General features: G+C 51.0%; 1 protein-coding gene across 1 annotated transcript in view; it reads right to left on the bottom strand.

The window, feature by feature from the left end:
• Positions 1-9,111, bottom strand: part of LOC112073841 (YLP motif-containing protein 1) — a 14,692-nt gene extending 5,581 nt beyond the window's left edge. Inside the window, 4 exon segments of the mRNA XM_070440299.1 lie at positions 5,754-5,954; positions 6,694-6,885; positions 7,512-7,724; positions 8,247-9,111. Coding sequence (XP_070296400.1) covers positions 5,754-5,954; positions 6,694-6,885; positions 7,512-7,724; positions 8,247-8,852 — 1,212 coding nt within the window. The 5' untranslated portion in view covers positions 8,853-9,111.
• Positions 9,112-10,274: the final 1,163 nt, after the last annotated feature.

Genomic DNA, 10,274 nt, shown 5'->3' on the forward strand with positions numbered 1-10,274 from the left:
CAGCCACCTCCCCTCGTCCTCTACCTCCATCATCCCTCAACCCGCCTCCCCTCGTCCTCTACCTCCCATCCATCCCTCCATCCACCTCCCCTCGGTCCTCTACCTCCCATCAACCCTCCACCCCCTCCCCTCGTCCTCACCTCCCATCATTCCCTCAAACACCCGCCCCCCTCGTCCTCACCTCCCATCATCCCTCCATCCGCCTCCCCTCGCCTCTACCTCCCACATTCCCCCCATCCACCTCCCTCGTCCTCACCTCCCCTCATCCCTCCATCTGCCTCCCTCACCTCTACCTCCCCTCACCCTAAATCCAACCTCCCCTCTTCCTCTACAACCCTACAGCTGGCCACGTCCCCCCTCTACCACTCCCATGGGCCCCGGTAGGACCAGGAGGTTGGCTTGGTCATGAGTCTGTCTTCAAAGCTCCGGTCCGTGGCTTCGGCCCCGGTGGTCCCTGAGGCCTGTTATTGAACATATTCTTCAATGCCCATCCGTTCACCTGCGTTTGAAAGCGGGTCTTGGCGGGGAAGCGGTTTTTCGTGGGACACAGAGGCGCGGTAGACACTGGACTTGGCACCGCGGAAAAAACCCAAAGGGTAGGGCTCCACCTTCTCTCCATTTGTTTTGGCGTGTGGATCCCTTACTAGCAGCTGCCCCTATTAGCGAGCTCCCTCTGATTAGGGCAGTCCCTATAGTTACTCTCCCGTCTGCTTCTCCGCGTCCATTCTGTCCTTGAGGCGATGATTCTTGTTGGATTGTTTGCTGTTGCCCTTTGGTCGCTTGCGAATTGACCGCACCTCGCGTCTCTACGGTTTGTTATGGCCTTCTTCAGAATGCTGCCGTGCAAGCAGTGTCTTCTGCGATCAGCCATGACGTGCCCGCGCTTGCCACCCTATGTATGCAATCTCCTGCCTGCGCTCGCTGGTCGCGTCTTCCAAGTCGTGCCTTCTTCCGCTTACTGACTGAGAGGATTTCAGTTCCGGTGGTTTTGTCATGTACACTCTGTTGATAATCATCCACCGGAGGAGATACAGTTGTGTTTGTATTTATACCAAAGACGGGCGTAATTGAAGATCCACGACTCTCTGTTGTCTGATTACGTCGCTTATTGGTCCTCATTCACCGGCAAACAGAAGAAGAATCCGCTGACAACTCAGTAAGCAACCATTGTACCCAGCGGACACGGGTGATTCTCGCAGATAGCTCGACTGGCCGGTTCGGATCGATCCTAGAGCAATTGCATCGCCAGACAGCGTAGCGAGTGCATGGATTGTCTTTGACTGCTCGGTATCGATGCGTTGAGAGCCGCCTGTCCCGCCCAGGTCTCCGATCTCTCAGACAGGTCAGAGTCTTCGTCTCGTGCCACCAGCTACTTCTATGGTCTTCCGAGCTCCTGAGATGAGCCTGAGGGAGCTATAGGTAGACCCAGGCCAATGCTCACAGCTGGGCAGCTCTCAGCTGTCAGTTGTCACTCACTTTCTCACCCAGTGTGATATGGTGTTCCTCTCTCCAGCCCAACACATCTACTCAAGAAGAAGAGAGCTCCGGATCGCTTACCGTCCAGTGATCACAGTCCGAGCGTGGCTCGGCTCTCGGTATGGGTCATATGCTATCTGCGGAGGCCGCTAGGGCTGACGACGCTTGCGTAAGGCAGCCCTCTGTTACTCAGGCACCAACATATCACGAGGCCTGCGTCCTCTGGGCCAGGCTGGTCGAACCTCTGCGCTGCTCGTTGAAACCTGGAGCCTGGGGAGCATTAAACCTCTGCTGTTGCCAGAGTGCTGCTGCTGCGTCAAACAAGCGGCCGTTCCCTCTCGGACCATCAAACCTTTGAAAAGAAAGCAAATCACATGAATGTCTGTCAACCAGCCTGTTTTCGGAAATTGCAACGTTTAAAAAAACAAACATGTCCAAGCCACAACTATTTTCATTTATTAATTTAACCCCACAGAATTGTCATGTTCAGGTAACAAACAACATCTCTCTGGTCAAGAGGGTAGCCCCCAGAGAATAAAACATTCACACCAGTTTGAATATCATTATGTCATGAATACACAAGTACCTTGGTCCTCTGAGGCTTTGGTAGAGGTGGAGGCTGTGCTTGTGGTGAACTGGTGGTCTGGCCGCCCCTCTCCCTCCTGGGCCTGCCACTCCTGGGCCTTCTCCCTCCTGGCCTGCCCCACATGGGCCCGTCCCTCCTGGGCCTGCCACTCCTGGGCCTCTCCCTCCTGGGCCTGCCCCACCTGGCCCGTCCCTCCTGCGGCCTCTCCCTCCTGGGGCCCGCCCCACCTGGGCCCGCCCCTCCTGGGCCCGCCCCTCCGGGCCGTGCCCCCCTGGGCCTCTCCCTGGAGGTCCAGCGACAGTTGCACTGCTCGGCCTGAGGCCCTTGGTGTGATCTCCTTGTGGGGTTCCCAATGAGTTTGGCGATATGTGAGAGGGCCTTGCTGCCCTGGTCGAGGGCCCCTGCGGATCATTGATCCAGAGTTAGGGACAGGGCTGGAACCTTACCATGGCTAGACGCGATTGAATGGGAAAGGAGAGATCGACTACCGAGGTGTTACTCTTGATCTGGAATCTAGCTTGCTTGATGTTCACAGCAGGCTCGCGCAGGCCCTTCTCTAGCTTCCCGTATGTCGAAGGTGATCGATCCATAACGAGTACTCTAATAGATTTTCGCACTCTTAGCTGCATCCAGTGACTGGAACGAGCCGGCGTTGCCGCTCGTTTCTGGAGGGACTTCCACGCTGAGGTTAAGGATGAATCTTTCCCGGAGGTTCCTCCAGCGTCGACTCTTTTGATTGCACTCGCCATCCGCATAGAACGAGCGGGTTAGAGTTATTCTTCGTATCCACTTAAGTCTCGTGGAAAGAGCCTGTTCGCCCGTAACCCTCCCACTACGTCTAACGAGAGTTTACCCTCTGCGTCTCCCAGCTATCACTCGTACAACTCTGTACTTGCCCACCGGTATCCTGAAAGTCGCGCCTGCAGCTGGGAGGTATTCGCATCTCGACTAAGGAAGAGGGGAACGGAGAATCACCAACCCCTTTGCCTCTATTGCCCCGGTTCTGCTGGAATTTTCGTGCATTGTTACATGCTGTCCCAGTACACAAGCCGACCGCCCATCCTGCCAGAAGCGGAAGGGCTAGCCCGGTGAGCCAGCCGCTACTCTACCGCATGATCTCGTGCCGATCATAGGACTCCGTTCGATAGGCTCTCGACCAGTGTCGGTCCAGTCATCTCTGGACCGGGATGTACCTGCGTCTCCTTCCTGCAGTGTCCAACGATTAGTCTAAATGCAAACTATTCTTGTGGATGACTGCAGGAGCCTCGTTGTTTGTCACATGGCACGCAAGCGATCAGCCGGTCTTCCACGATGAAAGACTGCATGAATTCCCTCTCTTCAGACAGTTCAGGAGATAAGCTCCCAGCAAAACACGTCCTCAATGATCGAAAGCCCACTCATGTATGGTCAGTACATCTCCCCGCCATGATACAACAGAGTAAGGACAACTAACCTTACAACTACATAGCCAACTTATCGAAGACCTAGCAATCGTGAGACCATTTCCTATTTTTACCTTTCCGTTCTATCTCACATTCTAACACCATGTGTTTTGGAGTCATCCAGAGCTCTAGTATTCATGATAACAAATTCCTTCTAGTTCAACTTCGTGATCTAAGCTAAATTCTTATCCATATCCCGGAACAGTTTCTCTGCTACAATGTGAAGTGTTTAATGTCTGCTTCCCCCTGTCTCTTCTCGTAGATCCCACCGCGTCACTCCCGCGAGAGAGAACCTGTGAGATTGGACACCACGGTAGCTGCCGCTCTTCAGCAGGAATATCTGACTCTGCTGCCGGCGTCGTTTCAGGTGCTGGCTCAGCATGCACCAGCGTCCCTGATCTCCTCTGTCACTGGCCACCCGGTCGTATGATTGTTATTGATCTCCGTCCGGGACCACCCCCTACCGTGGGAAGGAGCGTGTGCTATACTCGATCGTGGCGCCCCTGAACTGTCAAAGGCCTGCGAGGATTGACTGATACCCTCATGGGTTCTCGTCTCTGACAGGCCGTTACCGTGGGCTGCCTTCTTCCCTCCCTGCGCGAGCGACGTTGTCAGTTTTTCCTGTACCTTGGTAAGAGAAGAAGGACGGTACTGCTGCGTCTCTGCCTGCATGCGTGGTACTGTAGTATCGATGGTGGCTAGGCTGAATGACATAACGGTAAGAATGCGTTTATTACCTCCTCAGTACCGCGTTTATCGTTCGGTACAGCCTTCGAATTTTTGCAGGAGCCAGGTACTGTTAGCTGAGAGAGTCTGTACCCTATGGGTAAACGTCTTTTACACCATTGTCACCTCGGTATAGCGCATCGATGAGGAGGGGACTGAGGATGCGGGGAAATCGGCGTATTAGACGAGCTTCTCCGTTTTTAAGCGGCATGTACTCGTGGTAGAGAGTGACGGTGTTCTCTGCGTTACGGTGGAGGGCTTCGCGTATCAATTGCTACGCAGCGCTGCTATCTTCAGCCATTAGTTAAATGTTAGCTAGCCGATGTAAACATGTGCTGATAGAGCCTTATTATGTGGGATGTGTTCTTTTATGTCGCGTCTGGTGACACTGAATATATTCTGATTTTTCACCTCACTCGAGATTCAGTTAGCACGTTCTGACGTGCTAGCACCCAGCGGCCTTGGATGTAGTAGGAATATGTCCTCCCTTACGTGAAGCCTGAGAAGTGTACCTGTAGTGTGCTGGGTGAGAGTTGTCAGGCCTGTTGTGTGGAGACTGTACCTGTACGTGTGTGGGTGGAGTTTGTTAGGCTGTACTGACCTGTAGGTGTGGGGGATTTGTCAGGCTGACTGTACCTGTAGGTGTGTGGTGGAGTTTGTCAGGCTGTACCTGTAGGTGTGTGGTGGAGTTTGTCAGGCTGTACCTGTAGGTGTGGTGGAGTTTGTCAGGCTGTACTGTACCGTGTGTGGTGGAGTTTTTCAGGCTGTACTGTACCTGTAGTGTGTGGGTGGAGTTGTCAGGCTGTACCTGTAGTGTGCTGAGGTGGAGTTTGTCAGGCTGTACCTGTAGGTGTGCTGAGGTGGAGTTTGTCAGGCTGTACCTGTAGGTGTGTGAGGTGGAGTTTGTTAGGCTGTACCTGTAGGTGTCTGAGGTGGAGTGTCAGGCTGTACCTGTAGGTGTGTGAGTGGAGTTTGTTAGGCTGTACCTGTAGGTGTGTGAGTGGGAGTTGTCAGGCTGTACCTGTAGGTGTGCTGAGGTGGAGTTTGTCAGGCTGTACCTGTAGGTGTGCTGAGGTGGAGTTGTCAGGCTGTACCTGTAGGTGTGTGGGTGGAGTTGTTAGGCTGTACCTGTAGTGTGCTGAGGTGGAGTTTGTTAGGCTGTACCTGTAGGTGGGGTGGAGTTTGTTAGGCTGTACTGTGACTGGCTGGGTGGAGTTGTTAGGCTGTACCTGTAGGTGGCTGAGGTGGAGTTTGTCAGGCTGTACCTGTAGGTGTGCTGAGGTGGAGTTTGTCAGGCTGTAACTGTAGGTGTGCTGAGGTGGAGTCTGTTAGGCTGTACCTGTAGGTTGCTGAGGTGGAGTTTGTCAGGCTGTACCTGTAGGTGTGCTGAGGTGGAGTCTGTTAGGCTGTACCTGTAGGTGTGCTGAGGTGGAGTTTGTCAGGCTGTACCTGTAGGTGTGCTGAGGTGGAGTCTGTTAGGCTGTACCTGTTAGGTGTGCTGAGTGGAGTTTGTCAGGCTGTACCTGTAGGTGTGCTGAGGTGGAGTTCATCTGTTCCTGCCACTGTTTCCACTGTAACTCATAGTCCTGTAGCTGGTCTTTATGTGGGTAGGACTGGAACTGTTCTTGCCACTGGCTGAAGGTGCGYCCCCAGTCTGCAAACACCGGGACAAACTTCTGCTGCTGCGTCTCATAGTGACTCAGCTGCATGGCCATAGCCATCGTCTACACAGGTGGGAATTAGAAAAACTTTTATCGGACATAAAAGAAGAAGAAGTGGAAATATAAGCTGTATGTCCATGGCATCGTATACAGAGGAGGACATTGAGGAGAATATAAACAGGCTAAATCTGTTCGTCTTTCAAAATGAAACTAGAAATACCCTGACAGCACACACTTTAACAGGAGCAAAGAGCATGCACACACTTTGACAGGAGAAAAGAGCATGCACACACTTTGACAGGAGCAAAGAGCATGCACACACTTTGACAGGAGCAAAGAGCATGCACACACTTTGACAGGAGCAAAGAGCATGCACACACTTTGACAGGAGAAAAGAGCATGCACGATACGATGATACTTTCTATGCTCACTCCAAAATGTTATTTTATTTTATCAGTGCAAGATTCTGTGCAAATAAAGTGGATTGCTATTAGCATTACACTAGCTGAACAGACCACAACCTTGTATACAGCTGTTGGATTCTGGTGGAAGCAGTAGTCCTAGGCCCAGTAAGGCCTAGGCCCAGTAAGTCCTAGGCCCAGTAAGTCCTAGGCCCAGTAAGTCCTAGGCCCAGTAAAACCTAGGCCCAGTAAAACCTAGGCCCAGTAAGACCTAGGCCCAGTAAGACCTAGGCCCAGTAAGACCTAGGCCCAGTAAGACCTAGGCCCAGTAAGACCTAGTTAGACATAGGCCTAGTTAGAAAGGATGGACATAATATTGTGTCATTAGAGCATTTTTTTACCTCTAGATGTGCAGGTTGTTGGATACACTGCTGGTACTGGTTGAGGATGGCCTGTAGCTGAGCATGGTGRCGCATCAGGGCTTGGTACTGGTAGCCCGCTCTCTGCTGCTGGGCCTGCTGCCACTGGGCCGCTGCGCTCTGGAGCTGCTGTAGCCGGGCCGCCTCCGCTGGGTCCTGGGCTGGGGGTGCAGGCTGCAGGTGGAGAGGAGTGTATCTTGTAGTAAAGTTAACCCAAACTAACTAYGGAAGGAAGGAAGGAAGCCCTGGAGGAGTTTAAGAGCTCTACAAAATCTACGCGAACAGAGCAACAGATCATCACAATACGGTCCGTTCCAAATATTCATCTGTACGAAAGTACGTAGAACAACGCAGAGAGCGATGAAAATGGAGCTTTGATGAGTCCTTTAGCCTTGTCCCAGTCAGAACGACACAGGGGCAGGAGCCGTTCTCTTGTTTCTGTAGCGTGAGGCAGCTTAATCAKCATTCCCATTCAATTATTTGTATTTCTTCCCCCCGTGACCTTGGTAAACCGATACGTGAATACCTACCATATCACTGAATTGTTACCACACAGTCCGATTACATTCTGAAGATATTGCATTTTAAAACATATCAGACTCTCAGGAGACGATTGTGTGGAGAAGATTCGTATGTCAACATTATCCCTTTCATACACAGAGAAAAATCGCACTAATTCATTTATTTTTTTACAGGTAACATACCACATCGTCTGTTATAAATGAGATATGTCTCACAGACCAATATATTTACCTACAATTCTAATGTCAGACATGTGAAACAGTCAGGTTTCTCCTTACCGTTTTGTCCTCAGGTGGAGGTGGTGGTGGGGGCTCCTCTTTGGGTGGGGGTGGTGGAGGGGCGCTCTTAGGGGGTTCCGATGGAGGGGGAGGCGCGGCTGCAGCCGAGTGGGGCCGGGGCGTTGGGCCATCACCCAGACCCTGTTTAGCCTTCTCTGCTTTCAGCTTCTGCAGATTCTGGAGATGCTGTTTGTACCAGTACTGTTGCTGCTCCTGGATGACAACAACAACAACATAATATCAACATGACAATATTAGACACGCTGGTTAGGATGTGCAGCCCCCTTTCCCTTCCTGCTTGTTGTAAATACGATGGAATAAACACAGCTACCATTGTGTTATAGTTAAAACCCTGCTCTGAGAGATGAGTGGGGGAATGATAAGTAGGCCTATCTCATGCAAGAAGATGGGTGATGAGAAGATCACAATACAATTAGAAACTAACAATACTACTAGCTTGGTCCCAGATCTGTTTGTGCTGTTTTGCAGACTTGTTTTGCAGACTCCTACGGTCATTGATAAATCATAAGAGCTTGCTATACAACACAAACAAATCTGGGGGTCAGGCCTACTGCTACAATACCACGCAGAAACAACCACTTCCTGATGCAATGAGTAATTYCAAATCATATAAGTTATATTCTCGTCATTCCTGAGATGAAGTACGGTACGTTTGCATGCGTCGTGGAAAGGAGACCTACTGCTGCAATGTGAAATACACATCCAAGATTTTACCTGCAACGACATTGACGTAAAATCGGGCTTTTCCTCCTCCGACCCAGAGGAATGTGCCTGGTCTTTCGAGGCCAAAGATTCTTTCTTGTTTACCTCTTTAGTCGCTGGAGTACCATTATTCTGAGTGGGCACCGGAAGGGTCGAATCTGGTGCGGAAGGCTGGGCCTCCTTGGACTGCGGGGACTGTGGTGGTAGCGGCGGCGGTAGCTGCTGTTGTGGTCCGGGAGGACCGGCTTGTATGGTCTGATACTCATCTTGATAAGGGGAAGGGGCACCGGGCCCCGTTGAACCATACCCATATCCCGAACTGCCTTGCCACGATTCGGCCGCAGTACCACCGCCGCCATAGGGGTTTGCATCTACGTTCCTGTCGTGGTGCAGCACGGATTGGAGCTGTTTTTGGTGGAGCTGTTGCAGCTGCTGCATCTGCTGGAGATGCTGCTCCCGCAGGCTGTTGAAAGTCGAACCGGGTGCAGCTGCGGGCGTAGCGGCTCCGCGGCTCCCGAATCCTCCTCCGAAGCCTTCGCCTTGAGGAGACGGCGCACCAAAGTTCTGCTGCGAAGGTGGTTGATGGCCACCACCGTAGTTAGTACCCCAAGGATACATGCTTGGAAACAGCGGGCTGTGTGGGCCTTTGTGCTCACATAAAACCGGTGCAAGGTAATGCGACGCTACCCTCGATATAGAGCTACGTTTTCACGCGCGTTACAAACCGTAAACAAACGCTGATTATTGATCGCGTTTGTTGTATCAGTAAACGTTAACAAATGAAAGAAAATGCGTTGTTCGCCCTGGTTTTCGGGTTCCGTATCCTATAGCTAGAAAGCTAACTAGCTGGTTGTGGAGGGAGACGTGGGAAACGTACTCGCTGATTGGTTGGTATGACGGATGTACGTCATGAGTACATCATGTCCGGATCACCCAAGTTGTTGTTATTTTTCCATTCCACAAGAGGGTGACATTTCWACATAAACACACAGGCCTCATATGCCGCAAKCAGATTTCAGTAGTCCAAAACAACATGATGAGAAAAGGGTTTTTGGAACCAATCAGATAGATTATTGGGTCAAACATGTAAATTATTGGGTCAAAACAAAAGGGCTCTGTTTTTTGAAAGAGTTGGATCAAATAATTGTGCTTTGAAGGTCTGAGATATGGCTTACAAAAAACCTGTGTGTGTGTGCAGCCTTTGTTGAATACCTTTCAAATACGTCTATTTCTCATGATCTCCATCACAAAAGTCTGAACCACTAACAAAATGAAGGAGTGTTGGGATGGTTTGGAAATCATTTTTGTTCCCCTTGAGCCTTTGAAGTTCAGCTAAAAGGGATTGAAGGAGAGAGGACACATGCTGTGGTCAAACGCCAACGACTTTATCTTGCCCTTCAGGGCCTCTCGACTCCCTACCCTTCACACAGTGTTACTGTTTTGTCTTCAGTTAGATCCCCAGTAAATCTGTATTAAGTTTAAACCAGAACCACTTAAAAATAATCGTTAAAGCGGATTAATCAACCCCCGCCCCGTTTAATGTCTCCTGTTAATGAGTTTGTCAGCAGTGTTTTAATATCTCCTAATGACCTCATATTTCATGATGACATAAAAGGGGTGTTAAACAGAGAATAAATGGCACCCTATTCCCTATATAGTGCACTACTTTTGACCAAATCCCTATGCACTATATAGGGCAGGGGTACTAAACTTACCCTACGAGGTCCGGAGCCTGCTGCTTTTCTGTRCTACCTGATAATMAATTGCACACACCTGTTGTCCCAGGTCTAAATCAGTCCCTGATTAGAGGGCAACAATGGAAATAATGCAGTGSAACTGGCTTGGAGGTCCAGAGTTGAGTTRGAGGGATATAGGGAATAGGGGACCATTTTGGACGCTGGCACAGCTCTTTATACTCTCAAGACGGGACGCCCTCCCTGATGGAAGACAAGGTCACACTACGAGCTCTGGCCTTTAGGGAGGGATACAGATACATTGTCAAGGGATGGAGCAGGGAATGGGGAGGAGGGAGGGATGGAG

The sequence above is a fragment of the Salvelinus sp. IW2-2015 genome, unplaced genomic scaffold, assembly GCF_002910315.2.
Source record: "Salvelinus sp. IW2-2015 unplaced genomic scaffold, ASM291031v2 Un_scaffold2389, whole genome shotgun sequence".
NCBI classification, from domain to species: domain Eukaryota; kingdom Metazoa; phylum Chordata; class Actinopteri; order Salmoniformes; family Salmonidae; genus Salvelinus; species Salvelinus sp. IW2-2015.